The sequence below is a fragment of the Protopterus annectens genome, chromosome 11.part0, assembly GCF_019279795.1.
Source record: "Protopterus annectens isolate FY-2018-M chromosome 11.part0, PAN1.0, whole genome shotgun sequence".
NCBI lineage: Eukaryota > Metazoa > Chordata > Ceratodontiformes > Protopteridae > Protopterus > Protopterus annectens.
The window spans coordinates 60,314,760-60,336,534 of record NC_056745.1 but is presented as its reverse complement, the minus strand read 5'-3'; the positions used below and the strand labels follow the sequence as shown (position 1 = coordinate 60,336,534).

Below are 21,775 nucleotides of genomic sequence, written 5' to 3'. Positions count from 1 at the left end.
AACTAGGCCCTGCCACTGTGTCAGAAAAGAATATTAAAAAAACGTATGGAGAACATCCAGGACAGACAAGATATACACTACGTGGTCTTACTGCCTTGAGAACTTAAGTCAGCTACTGGCAGGAGATGGGGTGTGGTCATAAAAATGTCCAGCAAAGCTGTAAGGTCAACCAGATGGTGTGTTCTTTGGCAATGGTTGGTTAAAATATTATTAGACTCCTGTAGATGTTTCCACATACTGTAAACTGTGAAAGAAAATATTTGTTGAGTGAATCAGATGTCCTTGAGTAAACCTTTTACTGTGTCCAAGCCTGCATTCCAAAGTAGTAACAATACTCTATAGTTTTTCTTAAACATTATGATATATATTTTTTTATATAAGCAGGATGCTGCACTCCTAAGTATGTAATTCTTCAGATGAGACATTAAACCAAGGCTCCATTTGTTGAGTTGCTGGTAGCTTAGGTACATGTAACATCCCTCAGCACCTGTTAGAAAGAGTAGGGAAAATTCCTTGATGTCCTGGCCAAATTTTCTCTAGTAATATAAATACCACTTCAGGTCTCCCTCTGAAAGGAGGCCGCTAATCTAGTGGGACTAACTGGGTCAACAAAGGATAAAAAAAATAATAATAATTTTATTCATGACTGATTGCAAGAAGCCAAGAAATCTGTATTGTACTTCGCAAAAAATGTCGATTTTGAAAGGAAAATATAGGCATGCTAGTATATCCATCATTTACATTCTCAAAAGGACAGATGTTGGCTTGAGAGGGCAAAAAACACTTTCCTCAAAAATCATTCCCACAATATGTTAAATCATAACAAAATCACTAGTTTGCAATCACTGGTGAAAAAACAAAACACCAGGACTGGGATTCAGAAAAGCTTACCATGATGAGTAAGCATTAACTCAGAATGTGTACACATCGCAGTTAGTTTTGCTGATTCAGAAACTGATATGGCACTATGTTTTTCCCCTGGCTGGAGACGTAGTACAGAAAGTTTTGACATTACAAAAACTGCATGCTAAAGCATCCGTCTAGGGCAGTGGGTAATGCTCATTAGCCATGTGCTTCCACACAGAAATGGTAGGTGCTTTAGATTAATTCAGCAGGGTGATTCTCTATACTCTAGGAGGAAGAAATTAATGTCATCTTTAGACAGCATTCAACTAGTCTGTCTGATGGTAGCTGCTGCAGTACAGTTAAGAAGAGAAGTGCTGTTGGTGAGGGTTTGTCTGCGTGAGTGTGTGTGTGTGTGTGTGTGTGTGTGTGTGTATGTGTGTGTGTGTGTGTGTGTGTATATATATATATATATATATATATATATATATGTGTGTGTGTGTGTGTGTGTGTGTGTGTGTGTGTGTGTGTGTGTGTGTGTGTGTGTGTGTGTCTCTCTCTCTCTCTGTGTATGTGTTTGCAGGCATATGTATGCGGGTATGCCAGTCTGTCTTGGTGGTCACGCTACAGAAGCTAAGCAGGGGATGTCAACTCTGTATATGTGTATATGTGTGCCTGTATGTGTTTTTATGTGTGTGTGTGTGTGTGTGTGTGTGTGTGTGTGTGTGTGTGTGTGTGTGTGTGTGTGTGTTGGGCTGTCTATCTGGGTGGTTACTCTACAGAAGTTAGGTGGGGGAATGATACAAAAAACAAACTAGTAGTAACGAGTCCTAAAATCCAAGGTAGAACACAGTTTAAACGTTGAAAGTTTTATTATCAACTTAAACGCTTTTCGTCACCTATAATACGGTAACTTCATCAGAAATAAGCACCAAATTCTAAACCAAATTAACACATGTTAAAATCCTACCAATCAACGAGATATCTCATTTAAAGAAATATCCCATATTAAGAAATGTGCACCACAAAGTAATAATACACTAGTCCACAAAGCCCACTTAAGTGCCTAGGATTTAAAAATGTGTAAGATAAATGAACATAGATATTACTAAAAGTGTGCTATCTGTTTATAAAATGTTGACAGGTGGGGGATGATGACTGTGTGGGTGTGTGTGTTTATGTGTGTGTGTGTGTGTGTGTGTGTGTGTGTGTGTGTGTGTGTGTGTATGTGTGTGTGTGTGTGTGTGTGTGTGTGTGTGTGTGTGTGTGTGTGTGTGTGTGTGTGTGTGTGTGTGTGTGTGTGTGTTAGAGCACAAATGTGGGTACGTTATTTCTTACATGAGTGTGAGTGACTATGGAGAAGCTTGACTGTGAATGCATGGATATGTGTGTACCACAAACACCTATCCTATACAGTTAAGATAAAATTCCTGTCCCTCTACTCAGTCTCATGCAGACTGCTCAGAGATGACCTGTGTCTGGCATACAAGGCCGTCTCAGACTCAACCTTGATGGAATTGCTGCATATACGCAAGTCAAACTCCATGCAAGCAACGCGCATGCAAGGTCTCAACCTGGTCTGTGACATTAATAGAACTTGTTGGCGGGATAGATTTGTGTACCAATGACTCCCCCATCTGTAGAATAGACTTCCTCTCCATGTCAAGCAGAGTACCTCACTAGCCCTCTTTAAGAGGAACCTGGATGGGAAACAGAAAATATACCCCTGGGATCCCACCAGTGTCCCTGCTGGACAGGGAAAACAGGTGCTGACTTTGTGGGAACATGGGTGAATTTCTTGGCTAGGCTTATAAGGGCCTCCGGCCCAATAGCTTAGTATCATCCTATGAACCTATGCTACTGATATGCATGGTCTTGTAAGGAGAACACTATCACCCAGGTCTGAAAGCATAGTATTTGATTCAGAGACATTGTAATGAGCTGCTAATAAGGTGTTTCACTGTGTGACTTAACCATGTCTCACCATCATGTTAATTAACCAATCTGTATTCGCTAATTAGCATGGGCAGAGGGAATCTGAATTTTGGACCAAGGTTCATAGCAAGAAATTTTTATGTATTTTTACATATTAATATCTTCTTGTAAGTTTTCAGCAGAAATGAATATGCAAGAGTCAGAATACACACATAGTTTAACAACATACCAGCTTCCAGTGTCCTTATTTTTGGTGATGGCAGACTTGGATCTCCTGTACCTAATGTATTTGTTGCTATAATACGGAATTCATAATCCATCCAAGGAATTAAGTCAATCACCTTTGCCATTTCCATGTTCCCCTCAATAGTCGAAGGCTCTGAATGGAACAATAAAAAAATACACTCATTAGCAACATACAGTAAAAGTTCTGTTCAATTCTTCACAAGAAAACGTTACGTCATCTTGAGTGGTCAACTTATGTGCACAATTGTACATTAAATGTATTATAATATCAGAGCTGATACAAATGTGCCATTACTTCTCTCACTGTTTTACAAGCCACATATAGTTTGCAAAAACCTAGTAATTTCAAATTGTTCTCCCTCCCCATGCCAGTTTTGCACTAGTTCTGTCAAATCTTTTACCCTGTGTGGAACTAGTAGCTGGAATAGTAAATATAAATCTGTTTTTTCTGTGACAATGACAAACTGTGACTAAAGTGCAGATATAACATGAATATTTACTGAGTTACTATAAGCCCAAAGTTTCTTGAAATGCATAATAAGATGGGTAACAGTAGTGAACGAAGCAGATCCTGTGCAAATATCACTGTGAAAACTGAATTCAGAAGTGAAGTGCGACATATTTGTATTGTGATGCAAAGACGGGCTTCCTTTGCTTCTTTACCAAGGCACAACTACTTCATGGTTCTTTCACAGTATATCAGCAGAAGGGAAATGCAACATTAATGCCAGCAGAAAATGAGTTCTTCTGTCGGCACAAAACTCCTAGTCTCACACTAAATGAATCTTGGCAGAAGTCTAGGGAGAGAACATAATAAACTAAAGTGGGGTTAGTGTAACATCTTCAAGGAAAGAATTTATTGAACAGAACTGTGAACTACAGACAGTTGCCACAAAAGTTTAAAAAGTTCATAATCACCTAAAAGGGTTTAAAATAGTAGCTGAATCTAGTTTGCTAATAGTGTGATAATGGTTCTAAATACAGGCTTTGCAAGTGTGAGCAGATAATGGTACAGAAAAATTGCATTACCGATCACTCTGCTGCAGTTCTCATTTTTAGAGCAGGCAGTTCAATAATCTTAATCCCCATTAGGGGACCACCTACATGGAAATACCAAATCTATGCCCTCCAGAATGAGCACTGTGCAGTGCATTCTTTGTTGCAAGGCCAGTAGTTACTTTAGTACAGAAGTCACCAGAAGAAGTGAGCAAAATCACAACATCTCATAAGAGTACTAAAACTGCACGTTGCCCTAATCTTTGACATGATTAGCTGCTTGGCATGTGCACAATTTGGCCACAAGCCTTGTGTACCCCTTCTGAAAAAAACCTCCACATACACATGAATGAACTGGGCCACTGTTAGCCGAAGCAGGAGAAGAGGGGGAAGGCATGCCCGAAGGCAGGTAAAGTGAGGGTCAGAACTTTGAATGTTGGCAGTATGACTGGTATAGGGAGAGAGCTAGCTGATATGATGGATAGAAGGAAGGTTGGTATATTGTGTGTGCAAGAGGTCAGATGGAAGGGCAGCAAGGCTAGGTGCATCGGAGGCAGGTTCAAATTGTTTTATCATGGTGTGGATGGGAGGAGAAATGGTGTAGGGGTTATCCTGAAGGAACAGTTTGCTAAGAGTGTTTTGGAGGTGAAAAGAGTGTCGGATAGAGTGATGTTTATGAAGCTGGAAATTGATGGTGTAATGACAAATATGGGTGTGCGATGGATGAGAAAGAAAAATTTTGGAGTGAGTTGGATGAAGTAGTGATGACTGTACCCAAGGGTGAGAGAGTGGTGATTGGAGCAGATTTCAATGGGCATGTTGATGAAGAGAACAGAGTGGATGAGGAAGTGATGGGTAGGTATGGTGTTAAGTAAAGGAATGCAGAAGGTCAGATGGTAGTGGATTTTGCAAAAAGGGTGGACATGACTGTGGTGAATATCTATTTTAACAGGAGGGAGAAGCATAGGGTGACATACAAGAGTGGAGGAAGATGCACACAGGTGGATTATATCTTAAGTAGAAGGGCCAGTCTGAAGGAGAATGGAGACTATAAAGTGGTGGCAGGGGAAAGTGTAGTTAGGCAGCATAAGATGGTGGTTTGTAGGATGACGTTGGTGATCAAGAAGAGGAGGAGGAGTGTGAGGGCAGCACCAAGGATCAAATTGTGGAAATTGAAAAAGGGTAATTGTGAGGTGGAGTTCAGGGAAGAGTTAAGACAAGCACTGGGTGGCAGTGAAGAGTTACCGAATAGCTGGGTAACTACAACAGAGCTAGTAAGGGAGACTGCTAGAAAGGTGCTTGGTGTGACATCTGGACAGAGGAAGGAGGACAAGGAGACCTGGTGGTGGAATGAGGAAGTACAGGAGAGTATACAGAGAAAGAGGTTGGTGAAGAAGAAGTGGGATTGTCAAAGAGATGAAGAAAGTAGACAGAAGTATAAGGAGATGAGGTGCATGGCAAAGAGAGAGGTGGTGAAGGCTAAGGATAAGGCATATGAAGAGTTGTTATGAAAGTTTGGACACTAAGGAGGGAGAAAAAGACCCGTACCAATTGGCTAGACAGAGGGACAGAGCTAAGAATGATGTGCAGCAGGTAAGGGTGATAAAGGATAATGAGGGAAACATACTCACAAGTGAGGAGAGTGTGTTGAGCAGATGGAAAGAGTACTTTGAGGGGCTGATGAATGAAGAGAATGAGAGGGAGAGAAGGTTGGATGATGTGTGGACAGTGAATCATGAAGTGCAGTGGATTAGCAAGGAGGAAGTAAGGATAGCTATGAAGAGGATGAAGAATGGAAAGGCTGTTGGTCCAGATGACATACCTGTGGAAGCATGGAGGTGTTTAGGTGAAATGGCAGTGGAGTTTTTAACTAGATTCTTTAATGAAATCTTGGAAAGTGAGAGGATGCCTGAGGAATGGAGAAAAAGTGTTTTGGTACCGATTTTTAAGAATAAGGGTGAGCTGCAGAGCTGTAGTATCTACAGAGGGATTAAACTGATCAGTGACAGCATGAAGTTATGGGAAAGAGTAGTGGAAGGTAGGTAAAGAAGGGCAGTGATGATTAGTGATCAGCAGTATGGTTTCATGCCAGGAATGAGCACTACAGATGCGATGCTTGCACTGAGAGTGTTGATGGAGAAGTGCAGAGAAGGTCAGAAGGATTTGCATTGTGTCTTTGTGGACTTAGAGAAAGCATATGACAGGGTGCCTAGAGAGGAGTTGTGGTATTGTATGAGGAAGTCGGGAGTGTCACAGAAGTATGTAAGAGTGGTACAAGATATGTATGAGGGTAGTGTGACAGTGGTGAGGTCTGCAGTGGGAGTGACAGATGCGTTTAAGGTGGAGGTGGGATTACATCAAGGATCAGCTCTAACTCCTTTCCTATTTGCAGTGGTGATGGACAGGTTGACAGATGAGATCAGACCGGAGTCCCAGTGGGCTATGATGCTCGCAGATGACATTGTGATTTGCAGTGAGAGTAGGAAACAGGTGTAGGAGACCCTGGAGAGGTAGAGATATGCTCTAGAGAGAAGAGGAATGAAGGTCAGCAAGACTAAGACAGAATTTATGTGTATGAATGAGAGGGACGATAGAGGAATGGTGAGGATGCAGGGAGTAGAGGTGGCGAAGGTGGATGAGTTTAAGTACTTGGGATCAACAGTTCAGAGTAATGGTAAATGTCGAAGAGAGGGGAAGAAAGAGAGTACAGGTAGGATGGAGTGGGTGGAGAAGAGTGTCAGGAGAGATTTGTGACAGATGAGTACCACTAAGAGTGAAAGGGAAGGTCTACAAGAGGGTAGTGAGACCAGCTGTGTTATATAGGTTGGAGACAGTGCATTGACAAAAAGGCAGGAGTCAGAGCTGGATGTGGCAGAGTTAAAGATGTTAAGATTTGCACTGGGTGTGACAAGGGTGGATATGATTAGGAATAAATATATTAGAGGTTCAGCTCAGGTTGGAAGGTTTGGAGACAAAGCCAGAAAGGCAAGATTATGTTGGTTTGGACATGTGCTGAGGAGGGATGCAGAGTATATTGGGATGCTAAGGATGAAGCCGCCAGGTAACAGGAAAAGAGGAAGGCCTAAGATAAGGTTTATGGATGTGGTGAGTGAGGACATGCACGTGGTGTGATAGAGCAAGATGCAGAGGACAGGAAGAAATGGAAGCAGATAATCCACTGTGGCGGTCCCTAATGGGAGCAGTCAAAAGAAAAAGATACACATGAATGGGTATCAGCCTGTTATTAAATGCCACATGATCCATGACTATCTTGGTTTGACTTTTTAACAACTTTTAACAGTGCAGCTAATGTAAATAGTTGCACGGTTCTGTCAGAGTTATTTTAATACTGAACTAACACAGTACATCAGAATATCATAAGAAAAAGGTTAAAAATAAAAAATATTTTAATTATTATCAGTCCATGTGCTTACACTGTCGGGTACAGCTCAGTCATGGTGTGGGTGAGGTGTGTCTCTGTAATACAGGAGTGGTGAGGACATGCTGATATCAACAGAGAAAAAGATAACTATTGCTACGTTCCTTTGAATTCATAAGCACTTTAAAAGATCTGGGAACGAAGTATGGCAGAGTTAGTTTACAAACAGGTTAAACAGTTTTAGCTGTATAACAGTGCTACTAACTATCTGTATATAACAACACATTACCTGTATATGATATGCTCAATCTGCATATATACATTACGTGACCCTAAGAAAGCCACTTGGCTAAACCAAAGTTTTCAGCCCACATGGAGAGACACTTATCTAATGGACTCTAATTTCATTATTTTGTTTTTTCTTTAACAGATGCATGCTTTATTTACTATTATTCTACCCTTGTTATTCAACTTTTTTTTTCCTGATACAAGAGGAATAGGATTCAATTTATAATGCCGAATTCCCGAAACTCGAATTTCATATGGCTGAGACCATATGATTGAACTTTTGGAAACTCGACATCATAAAATAAAGCCCCCCAAAAAAACAAAGAAAAAACTTTCTCACCATTAGTGCAGGGGAGCACGCCCACCCTGCACCCCCTACACCCCCCCTACTTAAATATTCCAACTCCAAGATCACCCTACAGTGAAGAAAAAGGAAATCTCCCATTCTGCGCTGTATGCAGATTTCTGTTCGCAATGTCAAGTTTCCGAAAGTTCGATCATATGATCTCGGCCGGTTTACTATGACTTACCCGAATGGCAGTCAATCGATCATCTGATAGTCTAAATCATAGTTTGCAAGAGACACTTAATTGACCCCTGGTATGTCAACTATGTATGGTCAAATTGCATGGTGCATACGACCATTTGAAAATAGATGTACCCACACTGAGAACTGAAGTTGCGCTGCAGTGAGGAACAGGGAGTTAGCCTGTTTTTTTACTGTAGTCGGTATATTTAGTATGCTGGAGGTGTGGGTTGCAGGTCACCCCCCTGTAAAATAGTAGAATTAACATACCGTTGAGTGTAGAGTGCAATGGTACATTAATGTGCATAGCACGAGGTGACTGACATTACTTTCTGCTATGTCAAATGCATCAGACAATGTATTCATTTTCGTTTTAGTTTACTATTCAGGATTTCAAATTTGATATTTAGGGTTGACGTTATACATGTTCGACCCAAGTTGATTAAAAATTTCCATAGTAAACCATTTCAGCCATATGAAATTCGATCTTTCAGATTTCGGCATTGTGAAGTGTTCCCAAGGAATAATATTGTTAGTTTAATAGCTATTCCTTGAATGTCATTACTCTGAAATAAACTTGCTGCAACTACTTTCACATAAATTCAGATCAGAGCTTTTTTGCAAGAGTGAAATTCACCTCTGTGCCCACCCATATGGAGGGTACACCCTCCCCCAGATTTTTGTATAGCTACCCCAATATCACAAAAACAGCACCTAAAAAAACATACAGACAAAGCCCATAAGGCAAGAAGCCAACCCACTATCCAATATTTTAATCATAGAAGATTCTGTTGTGAGACTTACATATGTCCTGCTCATCACGTTGAATAAAGAGAAACTCACTTGTCTATCAGGGGCCAGGATCTGCCAAATCACTCATGTACTCAAATCAGACAACAAGTTGTGTCTTTCGGCTTTTCCCGGTTAGGGGTCACCACAGCGGAACTCCGGTCCGCTAATGATTGACAGTAGATTTTTACATACCGAGTTGCCAGCTCTGACGCACAACCTTCAACAAAGGCACGCCCATTCATGCATGTCTCCACACAGAAGATGCTCTAGCTGAGAATCGAACAGGACAACGTCTTACTGTGAGGTGACAATGCTACCGCAGCACCACCACCGCAGTTCAAATCAGACAACAAGTACCAACGTGATTTAGTCATAATCCATATGGTCATAAATTACCTGAGACGTACATCCCTGGACTAAATGAAGAGACAGATATTATGAAACTCTCAGACTATGTGTCCCAGGCTGGTATGTGCCAATACTGAGCAGCATTGTACCTTCACCAAGGATAATGCCAAAATATGAGCAAATAATGCCAAAATATGAGCAAAAGATGGTTGTCTTCAATAATTGGCTTAGTTTCTGATGTCATTGCAATTGGGTACACATTTTTTAGCATGGGAATGTATGGTCAACACACCATGTTGCTTTGCCAAGGGTAGTCTGCACCTGCTCCTACTGGTCTTTCAATTCTTTGCTAAAACACTATCCTCCCCCATAGTGGCTTTTTAGGTAATGCCACACTGGCAAACCTTCCAACATAGCAAAACCAACCCAAGGGAATCTAAAGGTATTACTGCTCAATGCCAGAAGCCTAAACAAGAAACTTCATTTCCTCAAGGATCTCCTTGCTCTGGAGAATGTGGAAATCTGTGTAGTCACTGAAACATGTTATAAAGCTGCGGAGACCATCCACTCTGGGATTACAAGACTAGAATGCCTTCCACAAACTCAGGCCAGCTACTGCACAGGCAGAAACCAAAGGTGGATGTATATCAATCTATATCAGCAACAAACTCAAGTCATGATCAGTCAAACAGGATGATACACTTGAGTTTCTCCATGTCCAGACTTCCATAGGGAAAGTCCCATATCATATCCTTGCAAGCTATATATCACCCTTTATGGCCCAGGTAATCCATAACTTGTATTGGGACTTCCTGAAGGGCCTTACTGTTCAGTCGAATACTATATTCATGGATGACTTCAACTAGCACACTATAAACTGAGATACTTACATGACCACAGACTTACTGGCTGAGAGATTTCTGGACTATGCTAACAAAAGCATCTTGGACATGATAGTCCATAAGCCCACTAGGAGTACAAACATACTCAGCCTGGTACTCACAAACATAAGAACGTACTGTACCCCCTAATGTAGTGTCCTCTCTGGTAAGGACAGAGCACAAAGCTGTGTCCTTCACAATAAAAATGAAGTATGTGTTCCCAGCTAACCCGGTATCATTTAAGAACTATTCTAAGGCAAATGTCGTACTACTAAGTGATAAACTATCAAAATTTCAAGCCCACCTCAAACCCTGATACCACAGCTACCTGTGTAGAATTGTTCACAGAAACCCTGTACAATTATGTCAATAAATGCATACAGACAGCTGTAGCTGTGTGTACCAGAAATAACTAAAAAAAACAACCCCCCCCCCCCCGGTGGAATCCAAACATAAACAAGTTGTACAACAAAAGCAAAAAATTTGCCATGATTAGGAAGTTTTCCACCCAACATGATAAAACACTTTCATCAATGTAAACAAACAACACGGATGGGAAATTTAGTCTACTAAAGCCAAACTTGAGGAAAATATAGACTTCCAGGTAAAGGACAACCACAAAGCTTTCTTTAGCAATGTTCAAAACCTCAAAGGTAGCACACAGCAGTGTACAACACTAATTGTAAATGGTCTCACCTAGACTTAGTCATAAGAAATAGCATATCTCTTGGCTGACAAATTCAACTCCATTTTTACCCTTTCTCTCCATATCCCATCCACAACTATCATTAGGGAACAAGTCCAAGATGTGCTGTCTAAGGTCAAAAACACTGCATCGATGGGCCCCCAGTAATAACCTAGGAGGTCTCCTAAACAGCCTGAAACATGACCTAGCAGAGCCACTAGAGTCACTGTTTGACTTTAGCCTCCAGGCAGGCTTTGCATCACATGGATGGAGAGCTGCAACAGTCATACTTTGCATATGAGTGGACCATAAATGTACTCCGGAAACTACAGATGCATAAGTCAGACTAGTCTTATATGCAAAACTATGGAAAGAATTATCATGGGAAATATAAATAATGACATAGAAAACCTTCAACGCTGGATACAACCCAGTTTGGTTTCATCAAGGGCAGATCAGGCCTACTCAACCTGGTGGGCTTGTTTGGAAAGGTCACCAAGTCAATGGATGAGGGTAAAATGCTACCTACTGCCTGCCTTGACCTGGTTAAGGCAATACCCGATTCAGGCATTGTAAACAAACTTACAGCTATAGACATAAATCCCTATGTTATGCACTGGATAGCCAACTGGCTCTCTGATAGGACCCAGGAAGTTAGGACAGGCAAGACCACTCTCACAGAGAGGCTGGTCAGTAGCAGAGTCCATCAGGGCTCTGTGCTGGCTCTGCTCTTTTTTGTCAGCTATTTCTCAGAAGTAAAGCCAATGTCAAGGGTATCTGGCAGACCATGATTGCAAATGATTTCAAACTAAGAGCAGTCACAGAATCTCCCCAAGACACTAACATCCTACAGAAAGGACTAACACAGACAAATGATAAGTGCCAAAGCCACGGATTAAAACTCAATACCAAGAAATGTATAATAGTACCATTTGGGAAGTCAACCACCCTAGAAAATTATCTCATCAATAATGCACCTCTAATAGTAGAACCAGCAGTCAGGGACTTGGGTACATATGTAGATAATAACCTGGCTTTTGACCAAAATGGGTCTAAAGTAGTAAGGAAATCATTCTGTGTTGCTCAACTTATAAGCAAGGACATGGCATCTAGGTCCAAGGAAGTCATTGTTGACTGTATTTGGCCCTCATCAGGCCCATCACTGAGTACAATGACCCCATCAGTATGTACCTGACCAAGCGACCAGGCAGATGCAACAACTGGAATGTCCACAGAGGTTCCTCACAAAAAAGAATATAGGGTATAAACAGCATGCTCTATGCAGACTGCCTCAAACCCTACTCTACGCTATGTTTTCTACAGACTGTTAAAAAGATGTGATCTATACTTAGTTTACAAGACTTCCTTGGATCCCACTCTGGTGGGCCTTTTTCCATATCCACAAAATGAAAAGCATCAGATTTACTCAGTCTAGGGATCTGAACTTTGCTTGTGACATAAATAGGACACACTGGATGGAGAGGTATTTGCCTCAGAATTCCCCATTGCTAGAATAGGTTTCCCATCTATGCAGTAGAGGTCTTCCATAGCCCTATTCAAAACAAACCTAGATGGGAAATGAGAAATACTCCCCAGGTATTGCATCTATGTCTCTAACGGGCAGAGACAACCTGTGAATCTTGCCCTAGTTTACATAAACCTCTTAAAATAACTTCTGTGATATAAATGGGATGCTTGACTAGGCTTACAAAGGCCCCGGTGTTCATTAGCCAAATATGCAACTATGAACTTATGAAGTTATAACAGTGGAGAAAAGAAAAAGGCAAAACCTCCACCGTCACTGAAAGTGGTTTCACCGAGTTTTCTTCGAATTATATGGCACTCAATTACTTGACTGACTGCTGTTCATCATCACCCCTCCTTTGTCACCATAGACAATAATACTAAGGCCCTGCAGACCTCTAAAACTACTGTCTTCCAGAAAATCACAACCACTAAGTGTGCAGTTACACCAAATAGTACACACCAATTAAACAAGAAATAATGATTTATGGGATGGGTGTTGAAAGTAAAAAAAAAAAACAAAAAAAAAAAACAGAGGCTCCTATGGTGACTTAGGGAATCCTGTTCTGAGTTTGATAATGCTCTTAATGTCTGCTTTTAGTTTATATACAGTTTTGTAATATAGTTTTAACCAGGCTATTTTATTTTATTCTTTTAAGTGCTTTTGTCTTGGAGATTTTCTGTCTCACTATGCTTCCCACCATCTCTCTCACTATGCTTCCCTTGTCAAAGGATAATAACCCTAATAGCACAAACTACAATTAGTAGACATGACTGGAATTTGCTCCTTCTTGTGGAAAACTTCTTCAAGTGGTACAGTATTTATACAGTCCATTTCATGTCCTTTAAATACAAAAACTCTGCTATGACAGTCCCCAGCAGAGGAGGGTACAACGGCCAAACATGACAAATTACAAATGACACACATTGGGATTCAATAATCTCTGTGTAAGCTTCGCACAAAGGCTACACAGTGTTTACATGTTTGTGCAGTGATGTGCAGTGAGCAGTAGTGTTAATTATATATTCATGCTTTGCACCACATTTAAACATAAATAAGCGAGTTTAGTGTTTGGCAACAGTGTTGTCAGCCAGGAAACCATGTAAGCAAACACAGACAGTAATCCTGTTTAGGTCAAGGCATTAAACAGACATCTGGACAAAGGCCAACATAATGGGGGGGACAAAGACATAGAAATAAGGATATATTTGACATATTTGCTCTTCAGAAATGTTTTAGAATAACCAGGGGTTTGTTTTAAGATACATGTTATGAAGGATTTGAAGTATGAAACTTAAATGTATACAATTATTGAGTCACATCAGTCCTCCGATCATCCAAGTGATATGGTAGAAAATCACAATTTTGATAAGGAACACACCAAAAGATCAAGTTTCACTCAAAGTTTTTTACTAGCTTTTGAAAAAAAGCATTTAATTTCGAAAATCATAGCATTTATTGTGTTTCTGCTTTCCTGTAAAAACTTGAAAAAAAAAATATCGTTGCTTTCCATACCTTTCTATACTATTGTTCCAGAGACCAGATGATGCTGATCCCTGGGCGTTGTCATGGTTCTTGTTTCTCCATTTTCCTTGTTTGGTCAAGGGTAGTTTCTTTACTCACTAGTGGGAGTAGGGAGTACTGAACTGCCTGTTTGTCCTCAGAGGAGTGCTTTAAGGCAGTAACTTGTAGTTTATTGGCCATTTTGTGTCATTTCCTCTCTTTTGCAGCCCCTGCTATAAAGACGCTTTTGCGCATTAGCGATTTAGCGAGCTGCCACTGTTGCACACTAGGGCAGCACCGTTAAGCAGGTTTAAACTATTCGGCTACCTAAAGTCCACTCTTCAAATTTTCCCTTGAAACTACCTTCCTCGACTATACTACTGATCTAATCAGCATCCTATAACTAAAAAGATCATCTCTACTTGACTCTAAGTAGACTATTCTCTATCTGTTAAACCTAGCACTTGCTCCTACAGTACTTATTACCTTGATACGGCACTCTTATAGATAGCACCCCAAAAGGCAACCCCCATTTCTCGGTCACCCACACCCCCGAATCTTTTTTAAAGGTTTTGTCTATCCTTCTAGCATGTTGAGGGATCAGTTGCTAGTGTCCTCTCCTGCTCAGCTGGTGAACCTGGGAATATTGAGGCAATGTTACAATTGCCTCATGTACACAGACAACCCTCTCCTCCTCCCACAAAACACAAATACATGCGAGAGATGCAACTATACGGCCAAACTGGAGGCTGAGCTCTCTCAACATAGGACTGGCAAGACCAGTCAGGAGGAGAAGGTTACCACACACACTATAGACCCAGTCTCACATAGTACCATTACAACCTCAAATCATACACATAAACACACAAAGACATACTCGAGGCTCTGATCAAAAATCTACCAAAACAGCAGAGGCCACCAAAGCAGACACCCAAACAACCACCACCTCAGAACACAACACCTGCAACACATAGACCTCACAGTCAGAGTGTCAAACAGTCACAGCCCTTAAGGCCAAACACAATGCCAGACACACTAGTCATTGGTGACTCCATAGTCAGACACACTGACGCCCCCCCCACCAGACTGAGTAAGGAGAAGGGCACAGTAAGCTGCCTGTCGGGCGCTAGAATCCGCCACATAACGCAAGCACTCAGGTCTCTCAACAGCAGGTACAAATATGACTCAGTCATTGTCCACGCTGGTGTAAACGACCTGAGACGGACCTCCTTGGTCTACATGAAAAGAGACATTGAGGAGCTCTCTGATTATGTAGCCCAGGCAGGTCTGACCCTGACCTTGAGCAGTATCCTACCTTCACCAAGAATGATGCCACAATACAGAGATAAGATGATCAGCTTTAACACTTGCCTTAAACACTGGTGTCATTCAAAGGGGTTCCAGTATCTGTCTGCCTGGGATCACATGCTGGACAAGCCACGCTGCTCGCAAGGGACGGCTTGCACCTGTCACCCTGGGATTCGGATATTGGCAAAGGCTCTTGCCACCCCATAGTGCCTTTTTAGGCAAGGCTCAAATTCTAAACCTACCACCCTAGAACACAAAAAGGAAAAAACTAGGGTAATGCTTCATTGCCAAAGTCAACAAAATGAACTCAGGGGGCCCTCCAGTATGAAACACGATTTTCTTGACAAAACTTCAAGGCTCCTGCAGACAAACTCCTAAAACTACTGTCTTCCAGAAAATCACAACCACTAAGTGTGCAGTTACACCAAATAGTACACACCAATTAAACAAAATAATGATTTATGGGATGGTGTTAAAGTAAAACAGAGGCTCCTATGGTGACTTAGGAATCTGTTCTGAGTTTGATAATGCTCTTAATGTCTGCTTTAGTTTATATACAGTTTTGTATATTTAAGGCTATTTTATTTTATTCTTTTAAGTGCTTTTGTCTTGGAGTTTTCTTCACTGTCCCACCATCTCTCACTTGTTTTTCAAAGGATAAAACCTAATAAACTAATTAGTAGACATGACTGAATTTGCTCCTTCTTGTGGAAACTTCTTCAATGTCAGTATTATACAGTCCATTTCATGTCCTTAAATACAAAAACTTGACAGTCCCCAGCAGAGGGCAACCAAACATGAAACAAATGACACATGGGATTCAATAATCTCTGTAAGCTAGCTACACAGTGTTTACATGTTTGTGCAGTGATGTGCAGTGAGCAGTAGTGTTAATTATATATTCATGCTTTGCACCACATTTAAACATAAATAAGAGTGTTTGGCAACAGTGTTGTCAGCCAGGAAACCATGTAAGCAAACACAGACAGTAATCCTGTTTAGTAAATTAAACAGACATCTGGACAAAGGCCAACATAATGGGGACAAAGACATAGAAATAAGGATATATTTGACATATTTGCTTAAATGTTTGAATAACCAGGTTTGTTTTAAGATACATGTTATGAAGGATTTGAAGTATGAAACTTAAATGTATAATTATTGAGTCACATCAGTCCTCCGATCCAAGTGATATGGTAGAAAATCACAATTTGATAAGGAACACACCAAAAGACATAGGAAAACATTCTGTGAAAAATCTGGACAGTTGAGATACTGTTAAGTGTAAAAAGTACAGGACAGTGTATCTACAGTGAGTATTGTAAAATCCCTCCTGCTTTTCTGCAAAGTATGAAATGGACTGCCATGTAAAATCAACAGGGTGTGTATTGAACAGAGCCAAACAGAACTATTGTAGAATGAACAGGAAAAAGGACAGGTGAAACAACCTAAGCACATGAGGGCATGTCAATGGAAGATGGTTATAGCAGCAACAAACCACATACCAATCTGGTACAGTAGGGACTGCACAGTGAAAATGTGTATTATGTGACTGTCACACAATGTGACATAACGATGGGAGGAGTCTGTGAGTTCATCCTTCTGAATAATGCAGATGACATCTATCAGGAAGTTACAACACTGGGTGTATATTGTGAAGCTGTGCAAACTGATTTACCTGAATGAGTGTAATCTCAGCAGAGGTCTCAGCAAGTGGGACACACATCAACATAAATAAACACAATCATGGACAATATCAGAATAATACCACTAGTAATCTCATGCCTCTGAATGTGTTTAGAGTGCTCAGAGATGATTCTGCACAAACACACTTGTACAACTGTTATGATACATCCACTCTATGAGGTAATCACACACTATCCTGGCATTGTAACATCTGCAGGTGTTAGGAGGACTATACCTGTATGTGACATGGGCAATACAGGCTAGTTGACTGTGTGCATGGCATAAATATATATATATATATATATATATATATATATATATATATATATATATATATTTTAACAATCCACACTGTTATGAATGTTACCCATGGCATAATGTTGTCAAACACCTGTGTGTATCATGTATCACCAGCAGGTAACATGCACTGGTGTAAAACTTAATAGAGGCCCATCATCACATAATGTTTTACAAAAGAATCAGGATGGCCAATGATGGTGGAGTCACTTGCAAATGGTCACTTCACTCATCACTGGAAGATGTAGTGGGATGTACATGAAAGTGCATTGTATTCAGCTATTGGTGTGATGAAGGCTGTGGTTGGCCTGGATGTTGTTCACTTACATGTGTAATCAGGCACTGTGACCACATGCTGGTGGACCCCCCCCCCCAGCTACATCAGGGAATATTGAGGCAATGTTACAATTGCCTCATGTACACAGACAACCCTCTCCTCCTCCCACAAAACACAAATACATGCGAGAGATGCAACTATACGGCCAAACTGGAGGCTGAGCTCTTCAACATAGGACTGGCAAGACCAGTCAGGAGGAGAAGGTTACCACACACACTATAGACCCAGTCTCACATAGTACCATTACAACCTCAAATCATACACATAAACACACAAAGACATACTCGAGGCTCTGATCAAAAATCTACCAAAACAGCAGAGGCCACCAAAGCAGACACCCAAACAACCACTACCTCAGAACACAACACCTGCAACACATAGACCTCACAGTCAGAGTGTCAAACAGTCACAGCCCTTAAGGCCAAACACAATGCCAGACACACTAGTCATTGGTGACTCCATAGTCAGACACACTGACGCCCCGCCACCAGACTGAGTAAGGAGAAGGTCACAGTAAGCTGTCTGTCGGGCGCTAGAATCCGCCACATAACGCAAGCACTCAGGTCTCTCAACAGCAGGTACAAATATGACTCAGTCATTGTCCACGCTGGTGTAAACGACCTGAGACGAACCTCCTTGGACTACATGAAAAGAGACATTGAGGAGCTCTCTGATTATGTAGCCCAGGCAGGTATGACCCTGACCTTGAGCAGTATCCTACCTTCACCAAGAATGATGCCACAATACAGAGATAAGATGATCAGCTTTAACAATTGGCTTAAACACTGGTGTCATTCAAAGGGGATCCAGTATCTGTCTGCCTGGGATGACATGCTGGACAAGCCACGCTGCTTCGCAAGGGACGGCTTGCACCTGTCACCCTGGGATTCCGGATATTGGCAAAGGCTCTTGCCACCCCATAGTGCCTTTTTAGGCAAGGCTCAAATTCTAAACCTACCACCCTAGAACACAAAAAGGAAAAACTAAGGGTAATGCTGCTCAATGCCAGAAGTCTAAATCTCAAAATGCACGACTCGAGGCCCTTCTCAGTATGGAGAACATCGATGTCTGTGCTGTGACAGAAACCTGGTTCAAGGCTCCTGAGAGCACCCCAGCGCTATCAGGTTTTACCTCATATCATGCTCCGGCCCCAAAATCAGGAAAATACCAAGAAAGGAGGGGGGGTATCCATATTCATCAAGGACACCCACACCTCAAGACTAGTGGCAACGCATGATGCATCGGAGACCATCCAGGTGCAATTAACCATAGGCAAGACTGCTCTGCAAATTGTAGCATGTTACAGGCCACCCTCACAAACTCAGGAACCTCACATGGCCTTCCTGAAAACACTAGAGGGGATAAATGTATCACCAAACACCATCATACTAGGTGACTTCAATTACCCAAATATAGACTGGGAACACTACTCAAGCCCAAACACCCTAGCCCAAAAGTTCCTGGAATTCATAAACTCAAATGCCATGGAACAACTAGTCACCATTCCCACAAGAGGAGATAACATACTTGATCTCATCATCACGAACATGGGAGCACAATGTTCAACACCGGAAGTATACCCCTCACTGGTGAGATCAGATCACAAACTAATCTCGCTGGAGGTCCTCATCCCACCCCCACCTGAAATAAAAAACACCACAGTAAAGAACTTCTCAAAAGCCGACTTCACACTTCTAAAGACTAGTGTGGTCTCCTTTAAGGCCCCCGAGCCAGCGGAAAACAGTACTCAAGCCGCTGAATCACTTACAAATGCCTTCTACCAGCACCTGCAGGACTGCATGGATAAGGCAATCCCAAGCAAAACAAAGACTCTTTGTACCAAAGGCAAGCGTCCAGTCTGGTGGACCCCAGCCATAAACAAACTCTACAACAAAAGGAGGAAGCTACTACAAGATAGAGCAAAATCCTTAAAAGGTAAGACACCCTTGATCACTATAAGTAAAAACTAAGAGCTCTCATAAAATCATCCAAAGCAAATTTCGAGAGAAAAATAGCTAAAGACTCAAAAGACAATCATAAGGCCTTCTTTAGCTATGTTAGAAACCTAGGAGGAAACTCCCAGATATGCTCAGAACTAGTTCAAAATGATGTGAAGATTACTGATCCTACAGACATTGCCAACATACTGGCTGACAGGTTCAGTGCAAACTTCTCCCCTCCCCAAAAGGAGAGATATCTATACCAAACGATTGCAGCCCCCAAACATCTCCAGCGCCAAGTGAAAACTGCTCTCTCCAAAGCAAAAACACAGCATCCATGGGACCTGATGGTGTCCCCGGCTGTGTGCTCCACTTAACTCAATGAGGAATTAAACCCACAGCTAGGACAGCTGTTTAATCAAAGTCTTACCTCTGGATACGCACCCAGGAGTGGCGACTGCAACTGTGGTCCCACTTCACAAAGGCGGTGCCTCCACCGACCCTGGAAATTACCGCCCATTAGCTTGACAAGCCTTATCTGCAAAGCCATGGAGAGGATCATAATGGACCTCATAAATAAAGACATAGGGAATTTGCAGACTTTGGATCCAACCCAGTTTGGCTTTGTCAAAGGCAGATCATGCCTTTTAAACTTGGTTGACTTTTTCAAACAGTCACCAAAGCCATTGATGAGGGTAAGGCAGTCCATACAGCCTACCTCGATCTGGCTAAGGCCTTCGATACAATACCCCACTCGGGTATCATTGAAAAACTCATCAGCTTAAATGTTAACCCATACATCACAAGATGGGTTGCAAACTGGCTGAGTGACAGAACCCATAGGGTCAGAGTTGCTGGCACCATGTCAGACTCAAAGCCTGTCACAAGTGGTGTCCCACAGGGCTCAGTCCTGGGCCCACTCTTGTTTGGCATCTACTTTTCCGAAGTACAAGCAAACACAGGAGGGTTATGGCTGACAAAGTTTGCAGATGACTGCAAACTGGGATCCATAGTAGAAAACACATCTGACACAGATATCCTTCAGAAGGGTCTCACAGAAACGGATAACTGGTGCCAGAGCCACGGCCTAAAGTTAAATGCCAAAAAATGCATAGTCATACCCTTCGGGAAAAACAAGGTTACCCCTAGCTACCAAATAGGTGGCAATCCACTGAGCACAGAAGAAGTTATCAGGGACCTGGGGACCCAGGTTGATAGTAGTCTGTCATTCGACACCCATGTAGCTAAAGTAGTTAGGAAGACCTTCTACATTGCCCACCTTATCATGAAGGGATTCTCATCTAGATCAAGGGAGGTTATAGTCTCCCTTTACTCATCACTCATCAGACCAATGATTGAGTACAATGCCCCATTCAGAATGTATCTGACCCGACACTTGCAGCAGCTGGAGAGGCCACAAAAGTTCCTCACCAAAAGGATAAAGGGTCTCAAAAATCTATCCTATGCTGCCCGACTGAAAGAACTCCAGCTCTATTCAGTCGCACCGCTTGCTCAGAGGTGACCTTTGCCTAACATACAAGGCCATGTCAAACCCAGATTTGATGAATATGCTTCACCTCAAAAATCTAGATCCATCAGAGCCACAAGGGCGGAGACTTAAACCTCGACACGGCTATTAATAGGACGTGCTGGAGGGATAGATTCATCACCCAAAGACTCCCTATGCTGTGGAACAAAATCCCGGTACATGTGAGGCAGAGCACCTCGCTGGCCTTGTTCAAGAGAAATCTTGACCAATGGATGGGAGATCGCAGATATACCCCAGGGATTACCTCAGTGTCACTGCTCGACAGAGGCACAGCAAAATAATGGGTATAGTTCCCCATACTAAAGGGGTGGCGTAAGCCACAAAACGATGGGCTAGGCTTGTAAATGCCCTCGGGCAGATAGCCTAGTATGAACCTATGAACCTATGAACCTATGTTATGCACTGGATAGCCAGCTGGCTCTCTGATAGGACCCAGGAAGTTAGGACAGGGGAGATCACTCTCACAGAGAGGCTGGTCAGTAGCAGAGTCCATCAGGGCTCTGTGTTGGCTCTGCTCTTTTTTGTCAGCTATTTCTCAGAAGTACAGCCAATGTCAAGGGTATCTGGCAGACCATGATTGCAAATGATTTCAAACTAAGAGCAGTCACAGAATCTCCCCAAGACACTAACATCCTACAGAAAGGACTAACACAGACAAATGATAAGTGCCAAAGCCACGGATTAAAACTCAATACCAAGAAATGTATAATA

General features: G+C 41.9%; 1 protein-coding gene across 2 annotated transcripts in view; it reads right to left on the bottom strand.

Annotated features, from left to right (window-relative positions):
• CNTN1 (contactin 1) overlaps positions 1–21,775 on the bottom strand; it is a 1,190,489-nt gene that overhangs the window by 114,757 nt on the left and 1,053,957 nt on the right. For both annotated transcript variants that reach the window (XM_044087442.1, XM_044087443.1), the window contains one exon: positions 3,008–3,157. In XM_044087442.1, the coding sequence (XP_043943377.1) occupies positions 3,008–3,157 (150 nt within the window). The remainder of the gene's footprint in view (positions 1–3,007; positions 3,158–21,775) is intronic.